At 32.0% G+C, this 24,546-nt stretch overlaps 1 protein-coding gene across 2 annotated transcripts; it reads right to left on the reverse strand.

The window, feature by feature from the left end:
* Positions 1-930: 930 nt before the first annotated feature.
* Positions 931-24,524, reverse strand: Pvf1 (PDGF- and VEGF-related factor 1). Of its 2 annotated transcripts, XM_065361192.1 has the most exons (8): positions 24,242-24,524; positions 7,888-8,086; positions 4,955-5,074; positions 4,421-4,468; positions 1,815-1,996; positions 1,621-1,731; positions 1,284-1,465; positions 931-1,201 (listed from the first exon to the last, which is right to left on the reverse strand). In XM_065361192.1, exons 1-8 carry the CDS (start codon positions 24,368-24,370, stop codon positions 1,117-1,119), a joined length of 1,056 nt encoding a protein of 351 aa, XP_065217264.1. In that variant the 5' UTR covers positions 24,371-24,524; the 3' UTR covers positions 931-1,116. The 2 variants fall into 2 exon arrangements, with proteins under 2 accessions (XP_065217264.1, XP_065217265.1); XM_065361193.1 differs by lacking the exon at positions 4,955-5,074.
* Between the last annotated feature and the right edge of the window lie 22 nt (positions 24,525-24,546).

A 24,546-nucleotide genomic window follows, 5' to 3' on the forward strand; every position in this document is an offset into this window, starting at 1 on the left:
AGTACTTAGATAGTTTTATCATCGAGTCGAAACATTATTGACAATAATGTGTTTTTTCTTTCTATTATTTAAAATTTAAGTTTTATTATTTAAGCTTATTAACAAGCTTGTGTGTTTTTATAGTTGAAAACTTTCTACATAATTGTAAGAATCGTACGATTCAAGAATTAATTTTATGTTTTAATCGTAAGTGGAAACATTGTAAGACCACTTAAAATTATGATTTAGTTTTAGTACGACATTTTAACGTTTAGGATTTTTTTTTAATCGATAGGTTTACGTAGATTTTAAGACATTTCCGGTCTGTTGGATCTGTATTAATTGGTAATATTTTCATATTGTAATATTGTATAGTTATACTAGTTTTGTGTGTTGTAAAATATATTTTTTTCTTGTTTTTTCTCGAGTTATGGTACTCTTGTGGAAAATTACCTATTGCATAAATTTTTTAAAATTTGTACCATACTCTGGATTAGTATCAAAGTAATGTTAAATTGTTGTATACTTTAGAATTAATTTCTACGTTAGTTTTGTGTAAAAAAAAAATTCATCGCGTTTGTAACGAAGTTCCACTCGTTTCTTTTAATTAATTTATTATTATTGAAACGATTGGAACTTGAATTAAGTTTTTTGAGACAGTTTGAAAGTAAAGATTCACTTTTTTTGAAGTGACATTTTTTCTGTTGCATTAATCCTTACTTTATTGCTGTCTCGAAAAAAAAAAAATGAAAATTTTAGAGCTCGAAAAACTATAGTGAGATTTTTCTAAGATCAAATAATGAAGAAAATACCTCAATTTGTATTATCGATTAAAATCAATCGTATTGTTTGTAACGAATATTCGGATAAATAGAACCATTTTGCATTTTTATTACCTCTCAATTTTATGTATTTCTATTTCTCATATCGTTGTGTATAATTAATGGAAAATTTTAAAATAAATGTATATTTTTAAAAAAAAGAATTGTTTTTTATTTATTAATAATTTACAAAATAAAAAAGAACAAGGAAATCACAATTGTACAAATATGACTTTGCGAATAAATAATAATAAATAATTTACAAAAAAAAAAATCATCTAATGGCACACGGTAATAATACTGAAAAAAATTTACATTATTGTTGTGGGTAACCTATGCTGTATCTGGTACGATCAAGAGTATTGTACGATGGTTGGAATGGTTGCGAGTATGCTACACAGCTAAGCATAGAAATGAAAATCGTATAAATATTTTTGTGTGTTTCGAAAATAATTCGATACGATTAATTAAATGAGTAATTACCTGCATGAATTATCATCAAAAACGAGTCCAGTGCTACAATCTAATGTTTCTCGACATGGACAAGAGCAAGTCGAAGGATTCCATAACCTGAGTTTATCTTTATGACAAGCGATTTCTGCTTCTTTGTTCGTACACACGCAACGACATTCTGATTTATTGTATTGTTGCAACGACGTACAATCCTTTATTAGAAAAAAAAAAATGTTTTATTTATTAATTATGGTACTCGATTACGATTTAATTTCAAATTCACGAATAAATTATAGGTACCTATACTCATGAAAATTCACTACGTATTGGGTATAGTAGATTTTACTCGTATAGGATAGGTACTTACTTTGGCTTTAATCTTGCAATCACATTTACATTTTGTATGGGTTTCTACGGTGACTATTTTTCGACCACGTGGTTCTAATTTATTGCTACCAGTGTATTGAGCTACTATTACCTGTGAAAAAATAACAATATGAATAAAATTGGATTCAGAGTCGAATAAAAATTGAAAAATGAACTGGTTTAAGGGTTGCTTACTGAGAAATTTTTATAATCCATGTTAGTAGGCTGGCAACTGAGTAAATCGTGAGAACAACATCCGCCACATCTATCGACTCTGGTACAGCTTGGGAAGTAGAATAAAGTTGGGTCTTCGACATCTCGTAAGTTCACAGTTCTCAGCTCAGGTTGACAATTGGCTGGTTTTGGCGATGGAGCTTCTGAAAATTGATGAAAATTTTTTAGAGGAAAATATTCACGAGTAGGTAGAGGTTTTTTAGAAGGAATTTCAGTACTTGGGTACTTTTTTGACGTTTGAGAAAATAATAATTGTGATCTCCCCCCCCCCCCACCATTGACTGAAAAATGGGCAAACCGTTCATCGCGTGTGATTTTTTAAAAATTATATTTTGCAAAATTGAAAAAATCAGTTTAAGGTTCTAGAAAAATCCCAAAATGGCTTCTATTTCAGTTTCATTTCTACACAGCGAAGTATAAAATACCTCAATTAGATCAAATTTTAAAATTTTTTATAAACTAAATTTTAATTTGAAAAAGTTTACTAAAATTTAAAAAATGCAATTCATCATTAAAATTTTTAGCCATTCTTGTGTTAATTTCTCGCTGATTTTTCTGATAATTCCAAGCAATTTTGATAATCATGATTTCTAATTGTTTCTGAATTCTTCGCAATTTTCTCAACATTAAATTTTACTTACAGCACTTTTTGCAGTATTTTTCAAATGTTCACTTCATTTCATACAAATTAAATGAGTTTTTTGTAAAAAAAAAAAAAAAAGAAAAAGATGTTCACTTTTGATTTACTTCTATCATCAATTTTACTTTTACTGATTTTTTGATAAATTCGAGCAGTTTTTTCACCACATTTTTTCAAGTTTTATTTTCAACCAATTTTATTTAAATTTTATGTACAACTTTTTGTTTTTGGTGATTGTAAGCAATCTTATTCATGGTTTGCAATCTTTGCGTTTGCAATATTTTATAAACTTGGCACATCATTTTGTGTTTTTTTTTTCGATATTTTCAGTAACTTTTTTTCAATCAATATTTTGTTTATGTCGGACACTTTTTGTACTTGAATCTTTTAAAACTTTTTTTTTTATTTTTGCCAATTTTTCAAGCAAAAGCTGCTTTTTTAAGTAGGTATCATTCAATTTAGGAAACTTTTTCATGGCTTAACAAACAACTTTCCTCACATTTTATAAATTTGTTTGCCAAGTTTTAATCATGTTTGCAAATTTCACAAGTTTTCTGATTTATGTAGTTTTAGATAATTTGTTACATGTTTCTAGAAACTTTTTGCAATATTTTATAACTTCTGTACTTGAATTTCAACCCAGTTAATTTTACACCCATTTTGTAAATTTTTGGGATATTCAGGGATGTTTTGTAATAATTTGCAACATCTTGTCCCTAATTCGTTGTTTTTTTTGTTAGAATTTTGTATGAAATTTTTGGCAAAATTAAACCAGATTTTCGTTGTTTATTTTTTGTTGATTTTTTGGGAAGTATTTGCAATATTTCTCAAATTTGTGCATCAATTTTGAAAAATTTTGATGTAAAAATTTATTTTTTAATAACTTTTGGAATTTTTTTATAGTTTTAAACAGTTATTTATGACATTACATCAATTTTTCTATCATTTTCGATCATTGTTATGCATATTTTAAATGATTTTTCGGTAATTTTAATTTTTTTTTTCATATTTTTATTCATTTTTGTAATATTTTACAACTTTTACTCAGTTGCTAACCAGTCGATTAATTTTAATCAATATTTTGCAATATTGTGTCATTTTCTCAGCATTTTCAACAATTTTTGTGTCAATTTTATCAACTTTCCATTACTTTTACTTGATTTTTTTGATACTGAGCGATTTTCGCAAAATTTTGCGTTTTTAACTTTATTTTCTGTGATTTTAATGTAGGTAAATTCAACTCATTTTTTATAGGTTTTGGAGAGTTTTTGCATCATTTAGATACCTATTCATTTTACACAATTTTAATTCAATTTCATCAGTTTTTGTACGATTTTTTGATACCTTTTCACCAATTTTGTTCATTTTTTGTGCAACTGCAAATGTGTGTTTTTTTTTGGGTGTTGAATTTAGAAAACTTTTTACCAATTTTGTTTACGATTTTCAACGATTTTTTTTTAAATTTTGTTTTGTTTAATTGTTTATATCAACTTGAAAAAAATGTTGATGATGTTTTGCACGATTTTTGTGATTTTTTATAAATTTTGATTCAAATTAGTTGTAATGTAAGCAACAAATTGTTTTTAAATGTTGAAATGGTTGAAGCAGCTATGTAGTGCTTTAAAACATGTTTTTTAAACGCAACTAAATTCCAAGTTCAAAAAAAGTTCAAGTTGAATCATTTTTTGGGTGTTTGAAAAACCAATTTTTCAAAAAACCATCAGTGATTTTGAAAGATTTTTCTTTTCTTATTTGGGGGGGGGAGGGTGTTTGTATTTTGATTTTTAAAACTCGACATTTCTTTTTGAAAATGTGTTTTGAGTTTTAAATGTGTAATTCAGTTCGATCTACTCACAACGTCAAAAAAGTTCTCAACAATTTATCTGTTAATTAAACTAACAAAATGAAGTTACTAATAAGTATTTACTTTTTTCATTTTGATTGTCTCCTTCAGCACCACCAAACCGACTAGTAGCTGTAACATAGATAGAAGCACACATTAAAGCAAGAAAACAAAATAAGTAGGTACTTAAATATCAGTAATGAAGGATGAGTGTGAAGGTAAGATATAAAATATTTTAATGCCTATTTAGGTAGGTATGGAAAATCCGAAATGAATGATTTGGAAAATGGACAGCTTAGGCAAGATGGTATATGACCGTTTTACCTATACATATGTATATTAATGAATATGAAACATTGAAAAAAAAACAAACATTTCTACAGGAGTGACGTTTTTCTGGCCTTTCATATAGGAACATTTAGCATTTATGGACTAAAATCCTATTTAATATGACTTTAAAAGCTGCTTTAATAATACAATAGGTATAATATTGATGACGCCACTCCCTATATGGTAGGTAACAGGGATTAGATTCCAATAATAATAAATAAAAATTAGTATTATGAATTTATAACCGTTAAAAACACACTGTCTACATTTATAATGAGAGAATCGTACCAGCACCATCACCCAAGCGACCGTTGCCCAAACTTGCATAGTTCAAAGCTATGTGAGAACTTTCTATTTCCGTATCCCTGGTTGACTGGCGATCTTCTGAGAGTCGACTTAACCTTTTAGCTAAAACATACGTAATCATACATAAGTAAATTAAGTTTTATGAAAATTGATGATACAAATACACAAACACAATAATACGACACATAAAACCAATAAACAATACCTATTAATCATGAAATTCGAAGCATAGATATTTAATTAGAAGATCCATCTTTTGTCAATTTAAGTAATAATAGTCTGGCACATTATGACAATAGGAATTATTGCATCCCCCATCCACCTCCGATCCTCTGGGACAACTTTTTTATTAAAGGGCTTATCCTAAGGAATATTTTAAAGCCATCTTGCCAAATATCACCAGCCAAAATTTCAATCGCTAAAGTGCATTTCCGATTTTTGGTGAATTTAAAAAAATCAAATTTATGCTAAAAAAGGAGAAAAAAATCAAAATTTTACCAAATTGACCAAGAAAGCTGAAATTTGAGATGTTCCCTATTTTCGACCTTCCAAATCGATTGGAAACGGTTTCAAACAGTTTTGAGCTGTTCTGGAGCCTCCAGCAGATTTTTGAAACTTAAAATTTCATCAAATGCTGTTGGAGAACCGAAATTCATTCAGTAAACTAATTTCAAGTCGTTTTAGAGCCTCCAGCGACTTTTTTGAAATTACTGGAGCCTCCAGCAGATTTTTCAATGATCTGGAAATCCAAAATTCACGTTGCATTGCCACTTAAACTCCTTAATAAGTCAACTTCTAGCAAATTGAAGTCATTTCGAATCCTCCAGCGATTTTTTGAAAATTCTTGGAGCCTCCAGTAGATTTTTAAATCTTGAAATTTCCACAAAATTTCATCAAATGCTGTTGGAGAACCGAAATTCATTCTGTAAACTAATTTCAAGTCGTTTTAGAGCCTCCAGCGACTTTTTTGAAATTACTGGAGCCTCCAGCAGATTTTTAAAGCTTGAAATTTCCACAACATTTCATCAAACGCTGTTGGAGAACCAAAATTCATTCTGTCAACTAATTTCAAGTCGTTTTAGAGCCTCCAGCGACTTTTTTGAAATTACTGGAGCCTCCAGCAGATTTTTCAATGTTCTGGAAATCCCAAATTCACGTTGCATTCCCACTTAAACTCGCTTATAAGTGAACTGCTGGCGAATTGAAGTCATTTCGGATCCTCCAGCGATTTTTTGAAAATTCTTGGAGCCTCCAGTAGATTTTTAAAACTTGAAATTTCCACAAAATTTCATCAAATGCTGTTGGAGAACCGAAATTCATTCCGTAAACTAATTTCAAGTCGTTTTAGAGCCACCAGCGACTTTTTTGAAATTACTGGAGCCTCCAGCAGATTTTTCAATGCTCAAAATTTCCATAAAATTTTACCAAACAGAGCTGGAGATCCAAAATTTGTTCTGGACTCCGATTTCAACACGCTATCGAGTCGGCTGCAGGCGAGTTAAATTTACCAGAGGCTCCAGTAATTTCCAAAAAATCGCTGGAGAATCCTAAATGACTTAAACTTGCCTGTAATCAACTTGATAGCGTGTTTAGCGTGAATTTCGGATTTCCAACTTCATTTGACGAAATTTTATGGAAATTCCAAGTTTCAAAAATCTGCTGGAGGCTCCAGAACAGCTTAAAACTGTTTGAAACCGTTTCCAATCGATTTGGCTGGTCGAAAATAGGGTTAAGGCCAAATCTCAGCTTTCTTGCTCAATTTGGTAAAATTTTGATTTTCCCTTCATTTTTGGCATAAATTTAATTTTTAAAAATTCGCCAACAATCGAAAAATGCACTTTAGCACTTGAAATTTGGGCTGGTGATGAATTTTTGCATGCTCTTTCGATCAAGCCTTGTCCAGTTCAAAAAATGTCGAGCCAGTCTTCTGTTGGGAAGCAAAATTTGTGATTTCGGCTGACCTGTCAATCAAAATGGCCGCCATTTTATAACTAGGGCCAGCTTTTTTTTGGCAAGTTTACTTTAAAATGTTCCTTAGCATGTCCCCTTCAAGGAAAAAGTTGTCCCAGAGGATCGGAGGTGGGGAGGGGGGGTATTCCTATTGCCATATGCCAGACCATAAGAATATAAAAATAGATGTCACACCAATGACCAATGGGACCTCGTATAGTTATGAAACATTTACCTAACCAAAGGGTTAAAATAAAAATGGGCTGCATTATCACTAATTTACGAGTACGTAGGTATTTAATCTTTACTTGAAAACCCAAGCCATACTGCCACAGCATAAATAATACTTATTAAGAACAATCACAATTCACAACACAAATGCTTTAAAAATTTCTAAACCCAAATTCAACGTCATCATGCTGCTTGTGACATTCCACGTGATTAATCAACCATCACTCATTCTAATAATTAACCTATCGATGCATTTACGAGCTTCGATTAGCAAAACAAGGAACAATAAGTTAGGTACCTAGATACCTATACGTAGATGTACCTAAAAATGGATTCGAATGAAGCAAATAACCTGCCAGTGACACGTATATAAATAGGTACATAATCATCCTGATATTTCACAACCCAAGTAAGGAAATTATTGGTAAGTACAGATTCAAAATGAACCATTTCCTACGCACGTACGTGTAATAATAATTAAGGTACCTATAAATAATAAAAATGTTCATCTCGGTTTAGCCTAGAGAATATTACAACAAATGTGTCAACCTCTTCTAACAACGCGTTTCCTTTCGTCAAATTGCGCACTTTACCAACTAAATTTACTCGTATGAATGTACTACGACAGACTATAATATGTGATGTGGATACTCGTGTAAGAATGAGTATATAAGATGGGAAAAAACAGGATGCCAATAAATTAATGAACTTATTCGAATGGCTGAGATACGTACCAGATCTGAATCCATCTGGATCGCCAGATTGTCCTCCTCGATTAGTGGCGGGTGATAATCGATCCAAAGGATCTGGTTCGATGAACTGATTAATAAAATCTTCTTCTTTGGTAATTGAGTTCATCCTCATTATCATATCCAATGGTATGGATTTTGATAATCGAGATTTTGGCGACTCCGAAGGTGTAGCAGCTGGTCTCTGAAAGTAAAGAATTTTCAAGTCGTTAAGCCAGGGAAGTAATTAAGTTTCGCTGTCATTCGTAAGGATAATGTGTGAGATTGTTCATCGGTTATCGAATTTCAAAGAAGTACATAATTTGAAATAAAATAGTAAATAGATAAGGAAATGTGAATAAGAGAATTGGTATGTGTTTCAGATATCGATAAATATATTTATATATTGTACAGATGCAACAAATTAAGTACCTAATTAGAATAGGTACATACCTATATTTAGTTTTAGAGTTATTAGGACGTATGTGCTAAAATGACTAATTTATTTGTTACAATTTTCGCAGGTATTACCTACTTATTTCTGTGAGAGTTGGTACTTGCCATAAAAATAACAAGAACTTATTGAAACAGGAAGATTTCAAGATTTCAGATGAAGATAAATTTTCTCCGAATTTAAAAAAGTCAAGACGAAGTTCAGAAAAGAAGCGAATCCCCTTCCCCTCCCCAATTATGAATCAGCTTTCGGACAAATTAACTATATAAAAAAAATTATGTTCTTCGATTATTCGAAAATCGAAATTCTTGGATATTTCTTATTCGTGATTCATGATTCTTCATTGAATTTTAAAAAGAGTTTTATAAGTACCTATTTTGTTTTATTTTTAATATTTCAACAAGAAATGCATCATGTTGTCAGAATAATCAGGGGAAAATCTACCGATCTACCTATTTTTTCCTACGGAATTTTTTTCCCCACAATGTTTTTTTCGTTTTATTTGATCATTTGATTAATTTATTTGACAATTACGTAGGTATCTGAATTTTAAAGTGTTTAGTAAGGTATAGGTAAGTAATAAATTATTTTGGAAAATCAAGAGCATTGTCATTGTTGGTAATTGGTTGAAATATGAGCTTCAAAATAGGCAGAAAACTCAAGAATTTGTTGATAAAATATTCACCTGAAAAAACGACATTACACTTTTTTAAATATAAAAAGAAACCAAAACAAACTGAAATGAAGAAACAAAAACTAAAACTGAAAACTGAAACTGAAAAAAGCAAATTTGGCTTTTGGTAAGTTATTTCACTTTTTCCAATAGATTTCCAAAATATTTCAAATTTGATTCTTGATGTGGAAAAAAGTGGAACACTGGAACTAGAACTTGAACTGGAAAAAACTGAAAACTCAAACATTAAAACCAAAATGCAAAAATTTTGCCATCACTGCTCAGACCACTCTTTCTTCAATAAGTTTTTAAAAATGAAATTTTCAGAAGCTTTAAACTCATTTTTTGCGGCAAATTAGAAATTGATTTCATTCAAAAAAACTCATTTTTGCAATGTTTATAAAAATTTTGATACTACCTTTAAAATTTTATGATCAAATTGAATTTTAACTAGGTGTAGGTAGGTTAAATTTAACATCTCAAATACTTGGTTAATTAAAAAAAAAAAAAAAATCTGGAATTTGGTTTTAGTGGAGGGGGAAAGGGGGGGGTGTTGATTTTTGAATTCATGGTAGTTTCAAACTGGAATTTCTTCCAGCTTAAAGATAAAAATCGACCCTAGCGAAGCAAGAGCAAATGCTTTCAAAAAATCCGGGTTTTGAGAGGTTCTTTTGATCCCAATTTTTAGAATTTGAATGATCAGTTTTTAAAAATTTTAATTTTGAAAATGAAAAGTAAAGTGACTCGAGAGTAAAGTGAGGGCAGCGCTCGTACTCAATTTTTCTCCCAAAAAAGTAATTTTAGTAACCAAAAAAGCTTGAAAAAGTAACCAGAAAGTAGGCCTAGTTGAAAAGTAATCAAAAAAGTGACAAAATGCGAGCAAAACATTTTAATGGGGTACAGAAAAAAATCACAAAAAAAAAACAGAATATTAGCTACGAATGAAAATGATTTTTAATTTTGAAAGGTTCAACTATTTCGAAACTTTTTGATGAAAAGATCATTTTTTTAAAAAAAGGTAAAAATTAGACATTTTCTGAAAAAATGACCATTTATAGAAGTTTGGTTAAAAAGTTTCTATTTTTGGCAAATAGGATTTTGACAATTTTAGCGGAAGGATCGAAGAACTTAGTGAGAATTATTGGCAGAAAGTGATACTTTGGCAATTTCTGAAAAATACCTAGATATAATTTTAAAGAAAAAATGTGATGATTTTAAAGAAAATAATGGATGAAAAGGGTCCAAAATCATACGATCGGACAGTACCCTATCTGTGATCAACATATCCAAATTTCAGCTTCCTAGGTCATCCCCACCCCATTTAAAGCAAAATCCCCTTATTTTGCCCCTATTTTCGGTTTTTTCCATCTTAAAAGGAGTGGGGATGACCTAGGAAGCTAAAATTTGGATATGTTGATCACAGATAGGGTACTGTCCGATCGTATGATTTTGGATCCTTTTCATCCATTTGGGGTCATGTTATGCCCCTCCAAAAAAATGGCCTTTCTGTAATTTTCAACTTTGACCCTCCCCACTCCAGAGGTCAACTCTGGCTTCCAAAAAAATTCCATTCCCCAAGTTTGACTTCATTTTATCAATTAGAACAGGTTACAAGTCCCAAATCATAAAATGTAAAATTATTGAAATCACATCACTTTGAGGGGTCGTAGCGCCACTCCCCTTGAGGCTAGGGAGTTGGTCGATATAGCTCATTCGATAGGTATTGGGGAGGAGATGAAATGATCACTGGGCTCATTTTACTCAAAATTCAAGTTTTCAGGAGTTCTTGATGAAAACCTGATTTTAGGGGGGGGGCTTTGATCCACTGCGGGGGGGTTAGCTCGTGGGGTAGGGGCGGGGACTTTTAGTATGTTATTCACCACACCACTCTAGACAATATTCACCAAAAAAACCTTTGTTTGTAATTATGTTTGGGTCAAATTGCATGTTGACTGGGCTATGTATGTGTTGTGTACCAAGTCCGAAATTGTACAATTCGGGGTTGGTACAGCCAATTTTGTACCATCTCCGAAGTGTCCGGACCAAGCGTGAACATTACTTTTTCATCGGACTTGGTTTGTACCATGCCCGGAGGGTCCGGACAAAGTGTTCGACTTGGTACAATTTGTGTTGTGCAAAGTCCGAAATATAGTTTTATAACGAGTGAATTCGAATTTTGCATCCCTTTATTCCATTAATATTGAACCAAATAAAAGGAAAAAAGATGACTCTAAAATACACCACCAGCAAAATTTTCAGGTGCTGAAATTCATTTGTTGATTTTTGGAGAATTTTTAAAGATTCAAATATTGCTATGCTTACTTCTCAATAAAAAAAATAAAAAGATCAAATTGAGGTACCTACTTACTACTTAACTAAAATGCTGAAATTTGGTTTTTACTCTCTATTTTCAACTTCTCAAGTCGTTTGGTGGTGGTTTTGAACAGGGCTGTATTTACGCACAGGCAACTTGGGCAGCTGCTTAGGGCGGCAAATTTTGAAGCGTTTTCATCTCGATTTTTGCGATTTTTTTTATACTTGTAAATTGTACATAAGTATTTAGAGTAAAAATAAAATTCAGCATAAACCCGGATTAGTCATCGATCTTTATGACCTTTTCGATCGATTTTTTCAAAACCATTTTGTATCAGTTCAAATCCAAATTTTTTTAAATTTCTTAAAAAATTATTGGAGAAATCAGCTATTATAACTCAGAAAATATATGGTACAATCCAAATTTCAGCCTTTCACGACAATTTAGTAAAATTTTGACTTTGAAAAAAATGAATTTGGAATCTCAAGTATTTAGTGCATAGTTTTCAAATGAGTAAGGTACGAGAATTTCACTACTCAAGAAGTTGAAAATAGAGAGTCTTTAAAAATTTCCCCAAAATCAACAAATGAATTTCAGCAACTGAAAATTTTGCTGGTGGTGTATTTTAGAGTCATCTTTAAATTTCCTTTTATTTGGTTCAATATTTATGGAATAAAGGGATGTAAAATTCGAATTCATTCGATATAAAACTATATTTCGGACTTTGCACAACACAAATTGTACCAAGTCGAACACTTTGTCCGGACCCTCCGGGCATGGTACAAACCAAGTCCGATGAAAAAGTAATATTCACACTTGGTCCGGACACTTCGGAGATGGTACAAAATTAGCTGTACCAACCCCGAATTGTACAATTTCGGACTTGGTACCTACACAACATATGTAAGTACCTAAATGATTTTTTGTAAGTAGTGTAAAGTGTAAATATAAACAATAAGTAAATCTGAGTCGTGTAAATATAAACAATGAGTATAAATCTGAGTCTTATTCATTACCTAGATATTTCATAATTTAATGTGAATAGTGAGTTGGTTGAACTGTACACCCCTTCTGATCGAGCTATCTAGGTATTAGGCAATTACAGGGTGCCAAGAAATATCGAGCACCCCTAAAAAAGTTTTCTACTCAAATACTTTGGTTGGTCACAGTGAATGATAATAATGATAGCACTTGATTGGTTGTTGGACTGGAGAGATAACATTCCACCAATCATATGCATCTATTTCACGTTGCCAACCTATATTTTTAATGAAAAACTTTCTTTAGGGTGCTCAATATTTCTGGGCACCTATATCAACTTTTTCGCAATCTTCGTTGAACATGGGAGACATTTTTTGGTCTTTCGTATTTTGAGAGATGAAAAATAATGTTTTTTTTATGACGAGTCTACCTATTTTTGACTCCACAATATTGCGTACCTAATTAAAAGTTTAAGTTGTGAAATAAAAGAAAAGTAAACGAAGCGAGGGCAAAATTTGCGAAAATTCGTGTTCAGAGAGAGTGAAAATATGTAGTATATTTTTAGTTGTAACATCGGGCCCCTTGATATAGAGTCCTCCCTCTGAATATATGTATGAATACACGTACCTAGTACCTTGTGGTGCCCGGGTCTTTTATGGTAATTGTGGTGCCCGCGTACATAGAGGATCATATATATATGTATGATAAAGGTGTTTTGGAGCAGTTTATTTTTTTTGTGGTTTTTAGTCATAGAGGTGCCCGTTATATAAACTTGGTATGTGTGGTGCCCGCCTCAAAAATTTTTTTTTCACCTTAGAGTGCATTTCATCAAATTCTACATCGTTTTATATAAAAAAGACCTTGTGGTGCCCGATTTGGGCGCCACAAGCCCAAAACCGGGCACCACAATGACTACGTATACTTAAAACGGGCACCACAATGACTAAGTTTAAATCTATGTATTTCTAACTGCAGAATTCATCGCCGGCTTCAGATTCAAAATTCAACGAATAATCTCAAATAAAAGAGGTGCCTATCTCATCGATCGAGAGAAGATATCGTGGTAAACATTTTCAAACTCCATTGATCCAATGCATTGTGAATTAGCTAGGTACCTATCTAGTTGAAAACATGACTTATCTACCTATCATCGACTCAACCCATCGATGCATTGTCATCATCATCATCATCATCGTCGCATATTTGCATGACGGGGAATACCTGCAACAATGTGGAAACCATTAGCGAGAAATCCTTTTCACAGCATCACAGCTTTGCGCATGTCTCCATTTTTTATTTATGGCGATAGAGGAATTGCAGAGGTATTATATTGTACGTATATTTCAATCGAGGAATGTGATTAAAACGTAGGTAAATACCGATCAAATGGCGTACGATATAATTAAATTATTGGAAAATAATTTTCGAAATGTCTCGTTTTCTTTAAACATTTGTATTTGTAACGGGTAGGTAGGTATTATGAGTCATCTTGTAGTGACAAACGAAGTAAGTTATGCAACACAATGTATTATTATACTTGTAGAATAAGTTGGTATTTAAAAAAATGAAGTGTTAAAACAATATTTTGAAGAAAAGAAAAATAAGTATATAGGTACGAGTCATCGCAGTATATGTAGATAATTCGATTGCCGAAAACTGGATGTACAAATACAAAACCTGTAGTACGTAGTGAGGAAGTTGATACTTAATTTGTGAATAATATAAATAAAATAATATATTAATAGAATTACTATCTCGAAAGTCGAATACCTATGACGTTAATTGGTATATTTATTGAGGCGTGGTTTGAAATATCAATAAGTGTAGGTTGATGAGAACCTACATAAATGTGAAAAAATTGCAAAAATTTTAAGACGTCAAAACCATAAAAATTTACTTTAAATTGAAATGAAAACAAATCGAACCAATCCAATTCTACATATATAAGCATGGTAAATAAATTTCTTTCTATTAGGTAATAACCTCGCTCACACAACCAAGTTCCGTTTAGATCATTCGAGTCTCATAAATTACATGGTCGAGGTGAGAAATACCTACTTATACAGATATCTAATCTACCCAATATGAAAGTTTGACGTATGCGATCATCAAAAAACAACTTATATAGGTACCCAAGTATGCCCAACCCCAGCCAGATCATTGCCACATGTTGACTAATTTCAACTCTCTTCTTTAGTGACACACATTAATCAGTTAATAGGTAACATTGCAGACAATACCACATAATTTCAAGAGACCCAAGTGTAGATATGTGTGTGCCTGCATAAACTTCTAATGAAAGTATTTACATCATCGTATAATACCATACGATCATTGAATTGAAATAACACGTAGTCTTCGTACCTACACATATCAAAGTTGAGCTTAATGGATATAAACGTGTTTTGAAAAATTACCAAAGAATGGTTTTCCTTTTGCGAATGCGCGAGATTGCATCATTTCCCGGATGTGATTCTAAAATTTCAGCCACAAAATACCAAAACTGACTAACCGCTTTTATTGTACTCGTTAATTGGCTGTAGAGAGAAAAAAAAACATGCACAATTTATTTCCTTTCCTTTTTTATTTCACGATTGCCAACGGAATCGTCCTTGTTTTCAATAGGATACCGGAAAACTAAATTTTCATACACTTGGGTACGAGTACCTACTTAATAATAACTAATTATAGCGACTCGTCGCTGTAATTCTTTTTGTAAAAAATCACGCTGCGATGAATTCTCTGCTCAATCGAAGTAATTGTTGGTTTGGTTCAAGGCAGTGCGAACAAACATGGAGTCGATTTTGAATTTGAATTGAATTGCAGACGTGATAACGTTTAATGTGATAGGTAAACACTCGTAGGTAGAGGTACATTATGTGCTGTGCGAGGAAACACGATTTGGCACAGAAGTCGAGTGGCTTATGTCTGTATATGTGGCCCACGCTTCATATTTATACGAATCGGTGTACTATTTTAAGTGCTAAAAATCGAATAATTTCAAAGAAATTGATATTTTTTTATTCTTTCGAGGAAATCACTCTAATGTCATAGATTTTATGGGGCAAAAAATTGCATAAATTGGAAAAGAATGGGTAAAAAAAAATAAACATAACTTTCACTTTCGATTTCAGACATTTTAAAATGATCTTCTCAGAAAAATGGTGAGAGGAGATGCGAGATTTAATTTCTGAGTGTTCATCATAGTTGAATGTGATAACTCTGCCGTAGTGCTTTTATTTTTACAACTAGTACCTAATCAATCTCCAGAAAGATGAGTAGAAATTTGAGATCAAGCACCATTGACCCCCCCCCCCCAAAAAAAAAACAAGTCATACGAATTTTTCCAATTTCTTGACATTCTATGCTGAGGCTTATTGTGAGGGGTTTGGGAAGTGGTATAATTAAGCTAGTTGTTTGAAATTCAAAATCAAATCTTAATCCAAGTGGCCATACAAATTTTGATTTTTGAAATTTCGGAACATATTGCGAAGACCTGAGGAACTTGTATCAAAAAAATCAGATGAAATTCAAAATCAGAATTTTTAAAAACCCAAAAAACCACAGGTTTGCGACTTTTTTTTATTTTTTCAAAATTTTGGGGCTTGTTATGATATTTATACAGGGGGGTTGTACTAAAAGAATTAGCAAACATTCAAAATTGTGTTTCGTTTGAAAACTAAACTACCTAAGTAACTATAAACCATTCAAATTTTTGAATTTTTAAAAAATTTTTGGGGCTTATTGCGAGGCCTAAGGAAGCTTGTATCTCGTATCAAATATAAGTATGATTTAATTTTGGGAGTTATTATGAAGGTTTAAGAGACTTGTATCGAAAAAGTAAATTGAAATTCGAAATCACCTCCATCGAGAGGTATTGAGATTCCAGAATGAAACATACTCGTATCTTAACTTTTTAATGTAAAAGAGACGTGCTGAATTTGATCCAGATTTTCAAGTGGCAAAGTATTTCAAAATTAATATTCATCTCAAAAAAAAGTTCTATTCTTAATTTTTTAAAATTTTCATGAAATAATTGCCAATCTCCAATTTTATTTTGCAGGGCTCAAACGTTTGGTACCCCCTGAAATTAAAAATTAGAGATCTATAAAAATATTGAAACTACTGTCCTTACCCCTCTTGCAACCCTCTCGAGTTTTGGCGAATGAGGTGGCTATAACAATTAAGGGTAAAATGATGGTGATTTTCAGTTTCATATTTTTTCCAGTTTCAGTTCTATAGCTCCACTTTTTCCCCCATCAAATTGAAAAAAAATTAACTTCCAAAAATCAGTCTTGCTTTTTGCAGTTTCAGTTTTGCTCATTTCAATTCCAGGTTCAGTTTTATTTTCATTTTTGAAAATGAAAATTGAGTATCTTGAAGGGAGCTCAAAATATTTCATTTTCAAGAGAATACAAAAGTTTTGACCCCAATCAGAGCTGGCCGTTTTAAACATTGAAAAAAACAGGCATTTTTTAGTTCTTTAAAAGTGTACCTATAAATTGTAGGCGAATATTCTGGTTTTGATACCTTTTTTTCAACTATGAGAAAAGCAGTTTATAACCTCACCAACTTATTTCGAATTAAAATCTAATGCAAGGAATGTATTTCTTTGTAACTACCTATTCACTAGAAATTTCTAAATTAAAAATGAAGAAAAAAATATGTGTCATAATTCATAAAAAATACTCTCCAAGTCCAAAGACATGTAATTTTGTGCCAAAAAACGATAATTTCGCTTCGCTTTTATCAAAATTATTATTTTTTTTCATCAAAATAATGCAACAAAACGACTGAAAATACGGGAAAGAATGGGGGCGGGGGCATCAAAAATTCCTGGAGAATGTTTGCTAATAAAAATCCTGATTTTCAGCCAAAATAGCAAAAAATCTGTTTTTCTGTCAAAATTGTACTTTTCTGTCTATTAACTGCAAAATTTCTGCCAAAATTACAAAAAATCGTAATTTTCTGAAAAAAAAATGTAAAAATCCTGCTTTTTTGACAAAATTGCAAAAAATCTTGCTTATTCGTCCAAAATCTCGAAAAAATATTGAAAATCGTATTTTTGCCACCCTTCTCTTGATAGGGTCATTTTTGGTGAAAAGATTTTCATAGGTACCTACTGCATAACCTCGTAAGAATGTTTCAATCGCATTAGAAATATTGCACACAAATTAAAAGAGTACTATTTTAGTCGCCTTAATTTTATTTTTCAATTTTTGGCAATTTGCTTAGTTTTAAATTTTTTTTTCGAAAACGTGGGAAATGATTAATAACAGCTTCTATGGCTATTTGTTAATTTTTTGAGAAGAATTTATATCTATTAAAGTACAAAAAATGAAATGAATTCAGAAAGTTTTAACGCTTGTCGATTCGTATGATAATCCATCGTATTCATAAATTTCAGTTATCAGATTTTCATTTCTCGAGTCTTCCAAGACTGATTTACAGACCTGGTTCGAGTTCAATCCGAAAATGCACTATTTCAGAAAATTCAATCTAGACTCATCAAGCAGGTACAAGTATGACTTTTTTATTATCAGATTTCAGATTTTATCAAACAAACAGAATGTTTTAAAAAAATGCTGAGTTGGTATAATTTGTTTGGAAATGAATAAAGTGGGGTAAATATTGGCTCAAAAAATTTATTTAATGAGAAAGTGGCCCAATTTTAATTTTACGTTACATAATTTTGTAGTACTTACAAAAGGTGATTTTTGGATAATTTTTTTGCAAATAAAAATAAAAAGGCTGGTTTTAGAAAATTCTTTACATTTTAATATGTACATAATTAAAATAAGACCGAAATGCTTCAAAAATGTCCCAATTCCCAAAAATGCATAGTTAAATTAATCGATCTTCAATTACGTACATCACTTTTCCTCCATTGTACCTAGGTAAATGTTTTTCATTCTTTATAATTTTGGAAAAGTTCGGATGTTTATACCGGATTCAACTACGTTAACGCTTGTTTACCCCCCTCCCACCCACCAAAAAGGACCCACCTAATTTGATCAGAAGAAATTCATTAATAATTTAGGGTATTCATCTTATTTTCCCATTTCATCACTAAACGCATACACCAAAAAAACTAACCGCCAGCAAGTAATTTGCCAACCACTGAAAACACCTAATGATAAAATTACATCTTATATGTAGGTAGGTATCTTCTTCTATACACTATACCCATACATATTATTCAAATATCATTTCAAAAAAAAAAAAAATCTCATCGTAAATTACATAGTATCTCGCATTAGTAGCTCGCTCGCTCGTGCTGTTGAAAAATTTGTCAAACCAGTTAATTAAACACCTTTTATTCGATACCATATACTCATTACATTGATGCAGGCAGCAGGCAACACACGGTATCTCTTCAGCGGCAATAATTAGTTATTTAGGCAGCTTAATTATCAAGTGTATTTGACACGCTGTTCTATAAGCTATACCTACAGGTATCAAGGTAATTTTTGTTCGATGACTCATACTAGGATTATAAGAGTAAGTTGTGTATATAATGTTTACGTATTTTAAACGTATAGATGTACGTCTACGTGTGTGAAATTATGAATACCTTCATATACTACGAGAATACCTAGGTACGTTTTCATCTTCTCTTGACGGTATTTTACGACTCTATACGCTGCACACGCATACGTTGAGCATTTAAAAATATTTTCGTTCGCACCTGAGTGAGTGCATTCTTGAACCACACATAAATGACACAAACAACTGATAAGCTCAGCCAAACATGAGTACCAAAGTGCACGTAAAATATGCAATTTATGTGTTTCAGTTTCATACCTACCTACCTACCCACATAATAGTAGGTACCTATCTAAGATATGCCTAATAGTATTCTCGTGACTCGTGCACCGTAAAACTTCCTAATACGACAAAGAAATAGGCATTGTTCTACAATATGTATCTTTGACATTAGTATATAAGTGTAACGAAGACCTAGACTAATTCTAAACTTGTTAAGGTTAAAAATGATTACGAGTGTGAACTTAATTAGCATAAATTTCGCTCAACATAGTATGAACATTTTCACCAATTACGACCGTATACATGTACGTATATAACTTATTGAAGATCGAAGGGTCATCGAAATGATAAGATTCCTTCGTCAGTCTTGCATTAGGTACCTTATTGAAAAAAAAGCAAATATTTACAAAAATTGTTTGATGCTTCAAAGTTCAAAGTGGCCTAAATGATTTCCAGTTGATTCGGTATGTTGAAATATGAAATTACAGCGTGTAAAGTAAATTTTAGCTTTGCGACTTCCTAAGGGAAAATTTTTTGAGTAAATTTCAACATTCAAAAATTTGCTGGAGGCTCCAGAACTGCTCAAAACGGTTCGAAATCGTTCTCATTCAATTCGGAAAATTAAAAATATGGCACACACCAAATTTTAGCATTCCAGGTCAACTTGGTAATATTTTGATTTTTTTTTAAATTTTTGGACTAGGTATGATTTGATTTTTTAAAATAAAATTCATCAAAACTCGAAAAATGAACTTTCGCCCCTGAAATTTTGGTTCATGATGTACTATTTTTGCATGCTCTAGACGAGTAATTCGAATTTGAACGTTTCATCTTCCTTAACCACATTCATAAGAAATTGACAACATTTTTGAAATTTTTAGCGCAGAAAATTTCTTGCTTGAAAATTGTTGAGTTGCAACTATTTTTGTTAAGTGGAGTAATTTTGAACCTCTTCCATCACAAATCATTAAATTTACCAAAAATCGTATACTTGACTCTTAATTTTACCATTCGAACCATCGAACGTCGAGGTGGCACCCTGGGGAGGGGGCGGGGTAAGGTGGCTACATTATTTGGGCACTTCAGCTTAATTGAAATAATTCTACGTCAAAATCAGGATATTTCAAGTAGAGAGACTATCAAGGAAATCTCTGGAGGTGATTTGGAGCCATTCTGGAGCCTCCAGCGCAATTTTCGATTTCTCCAGGATTTCAAATTTTTTCCAGAAAATGCGCAGAAATCAACTTGGGCAGCTAAAAATCGAGTTATGGCGCTCATACTCGACCTGATTAACGATTTTATTCACATTTGGGTCGATTTCCAGGCGCAGACGGGCACCTGAAGTGAGTTTTTTTGACCAAAATTTTAGCAAGATGAAAATCAAAAAAATCAAAAATTTCCTGTTGGCAAATTTTTTTTTGAAATTTCAATAAATCACTTTTTGAGGACAAAAACCAATTTCCAAAATCCGAATTTGACGATTTGAAGCCATTCTGGAGCCTTCAGCGTAATTTTAGATTTCTCCAGAATTATGAAATTTCTCTAGAAGGCGTGGAGATCAACTTGAGCAGCTAAAAATTGAGTTGTGGTTTATATTCGACCTATTCAAAGATTTTATTCGAATTTGGGCCAATTTCCAGACGGTCAAATGTGTTTTTTTTACCAGAATTTTGCAAGGAAAATAGTAAAAAAAAAACAAAAATTACCTTTTTAGAAAATTTTTGAAATTTGTGGGAATCGCTGTTCGTAGACTAAAAGTAACCCTCTAAATCCGAATTTCACGATTTTGAGCCATTCTGGAGCCTCCAGCACGATTTTCGATTTCTTCAGAATTTTGACATTTTTCAACAAGGCGTGGAAATCAAATTGAGCATTTAAAAATCGAGTTGCGGATTACAATCGACCTGTATTAACGAATTTATCCACATTTTGACCAATTTCCAGTCGGTCGCCTCAAAATAATGCATTTTTTTGACCAGAATTTTCACAAGGAAGAAAGTAGAAAAATCAAGAATTCCTTGTTTGCTAGAAAATTTTCAAAATTCAAACAAATTGCTGTTTCTAGACTAAAATTAATTTTTTACCTATATCCGAATTTTACAGTTTCAGGACCGTCGAGAAGTGAAGTGGGTCCAGGGTGAATATAATTTGGCCCCTTTTCTTGGGACGAAACTATATAGAGGGTTTTCGAGAGGGGGATGGGGAGGGGGAGAGAGGGGAGATGCTTCAACTGAAAATTTTATGGCTGATACAGAGAAAATATACCAATTTTGACGATTGATATCATATTCAGATGACTTATAAAAATTTTTATTTCCTGTTTCGGATTTCTGTGGGCCCAAATGTGAATTTTCAAATTTTAAAACAAGAAACAAATTGGCCCGAGCGAAGCAAGCGCAAAAATTTTTGAAAATTCGTATTTTGAGAGAACTAAAAACGACCGTTCTTTTATGCGAGGAGTTTATTTTTTGGCTTTTAAAATTTATAAAATTTGAAAGAATTTTTTTCGGATATTAATTTTGAAAAAGAAAAGAAAACATGCCCAAAAGTGAAGGCGAAAGCTCTTGAAAATTTGTGGATATTTCAAGAGGCATTTAAAACGATTACTTTTCATACGAGAAGTTTATTTTTTCACTTTAAACGAGCGAAATGAGGGTATAATCGTTCAAAAATTTGCATTCTGCGTCTTTTGCCCTCCCTTCTCGATGGCCTTGCACAGTTTCAAGTCATTCTGAAGCCATTTTAAAATTCTAGAGAAATCAAAAATTGCACTGAAAACTCCAGAATGGCTCGAAAATGTGAAATTCTGATTCGTGGAGACGATTGATACCTACCTACTTATTAGTTTCAATATCAATTTTTGTCAATTTAACTGAAAAAATTTAATATTTGAAAAAAAGTATAAATTGCTTGAATAATGAGTCGAAAAATTGGATTTTCAAAAATTCACCAAAATTCGAAAAATTAACTCGGGCAGCTGAAATTTTGATTATGGAGGTTTCAGATTACGTGCTCTTTGAAAATTTTATTCCTGTATTAGATTGAAGGTGGGAACTTGGAGAGGTTCCCTCATTTATGTGTGCACAGCACTTGAGCCAGTAATTGGTTAATCACACATTCGAGAATTCTTTAAAGAGATCGAACCAATCACTAGGTATTTGTAGAGCAATAATTGAATAGAACTGAACCCACACGATTCCGAGAAAAACTAGGTACCTACCTACAATTAATTCAATAAACAGAAAAATCTGAAAAATTATAAAATTATGTGACTCGTTCGTGCGTGTAGAATGCATTTAGATAAGTAATAATTAAATTCGGCAGGTACCAAGAATATTAGCAAAAAGCTACGTGCAATACCCAGCCATAGATTATTCGTTACACATAAAAAAAAATCCCTCAAATTAGAAAAGAAAAATGCATTATATAAAACAGAAACAATTCTATGCAACAAGTAGGTATAGTATAGGTATTCCAATGAACTCTTCATCATCACAACCAATTACAAGAAAACCCAGACAAAAATGCGGTAATTTTAAAACACAAACCGGATATATGTCAGGGACTTGGTCGATGAAGTCGAAGGTAATGGTAAATCATACCAACATTATTGCACCAAGGCATAAACTCTATGATTACTCAGTGTCAGGGACCTTAAAAAACGTGACATTAAAGTGTCAAATGTGTTACTTTTCCGCATCCATATAGTACACCTTCCTTTTAAATCAAACCATTGAATCCTCTAACTACAAGTATAGCTAAGGTACCTATCGGTAAAAGGCAAATGTTCCTTTTTAGATATCCAGTTTTCAACTCTCGATACCTCTCTGTCACCTCAATCATTAGTAATAAATAAACACAACGGCTTTTCCATTTTGTCATTAAAAAAAAATACGATCAGAATTCTTAACATTGTCGATTTCGTATATACCTGTAGAGAGCGAGATATCTTATAATGCAGGTAGGTATCAGACATCACAGGCGACGAGACGAAATTCTCATTTCAATTCTAGGTAGCACTAGCAGGACATGAGTCATTTTACATTTTTATTGATGGAAAGGGTAGGTAAAAGGTATTATAAAAAATACCTTCGACCAGAAATACTTCCAAATACCACACATCTTTCGCTTCACCTTCATATATAAACTAATTTCCAAACACAACATCCTATAATGGTTTACGTGGCCAAATTTTACACGTTTTATTGCAGAAGAACGTAATAATGGTGTTTGAATTACACTGCTACTTTGTTTCTTGATGATAAATGACTACCTAACTAAATATTTAGGTGCATTGCATTATAGGTATTGTGAATAGAACAAGAAGAATTTTAATTGTTGTTCGATGAACTGGAATGTTACGAGAAGGTATATCCTATTGGTATATTTTTTCGATAAGTAGCTGATTTTGAAAGGGGGAACAGATTCATAATACGGATGGAAGGTAGTTAGTAGGTATCGACGTAGTACGATGATTCAAAACACTAAACACATTATAGACGAACTGTCTAATTGCACCAGGTAACAGGTATACCAGCTCACATGAGATAAGTGCTTCGGTTAGTCAACAAACTTATTCAATTCATTTCAAATTACAAATAACGTTGATCGTTGAATCATTTATTATTATTATTTTACGTTCAGCAAATAAGATACCTATATCTATAAACCTACACGTGGATTTGGGTATTATTACCGTAGGTACGAAGCAATAACAAGTTTGACAACACAACGGTGAATTAATTTAGTATCAAGCTTCATTTTTTGCTTTTGTTTTTATGCACTAAACTTCGAAATAATTAAGACTTAACGTACAGTTGATCAAACTAAAGCAGAATGACGTTATTATAAATGCGTATTTCAATGGGGAAAAATTTCCGAAAGAGTTAACCAATCAATGAAACTTATATACTGAAACAGGAAACAAATTACCTACACTTAGTTAATAATTAATTTTAGCACGTCCGCAAAGAGTTGTTTTTTTCACTCTTCAAACTTATAGCTACCTATTGTAAAAACTACGTCTCAATTTTTTTTTTTTTTTAAATTTAAATATCAATAAACAATTTAAAATTTTGGGTAAAGAGTAATACGAATTATAAGGAACATATTTAGAGCTCCTTCTTCGTACAAAATTTCCCCACAATTATTAAATTCAATTACTACTCACTTGCCATGTAGGAGGTAAATGTCTGTTTCTAGATCCCAAACTGTCTGGAAAAACAACATCATCGCGATCAGCTAAAACTAACGCGAACGCGAAATATGCACAGTACACGAAAATACTCATATAACGCATAATTACTCGTATATTATTTTCGGTGTCGAGAATCTTCGAACACGACTAGTAATAAGTTAATGAATAAAGCACGTTGGACGAATGAAGAAGTCCAAGTAACTAACACCGCTATCATTAACCGACTGAAGTGTAGTAGGTTGTTTGGATTATACTTTCGGTGACGTACGTAGGTAGTT

The sequence above is a fragment of the Planococcus citri genome, chromosome 4 (genome assembly GCF_950023065.1).
Source record: "Planococcus citri chromosome 4, ihPlaCitr1.1, whole genome shotgun sequence".
Lineage (NCBI taxonomy): Eukaryota > Metazoa > Arthropoda > Insecta > Hemiptera > Pseudococcidae > Planococcus > Planococcus citri.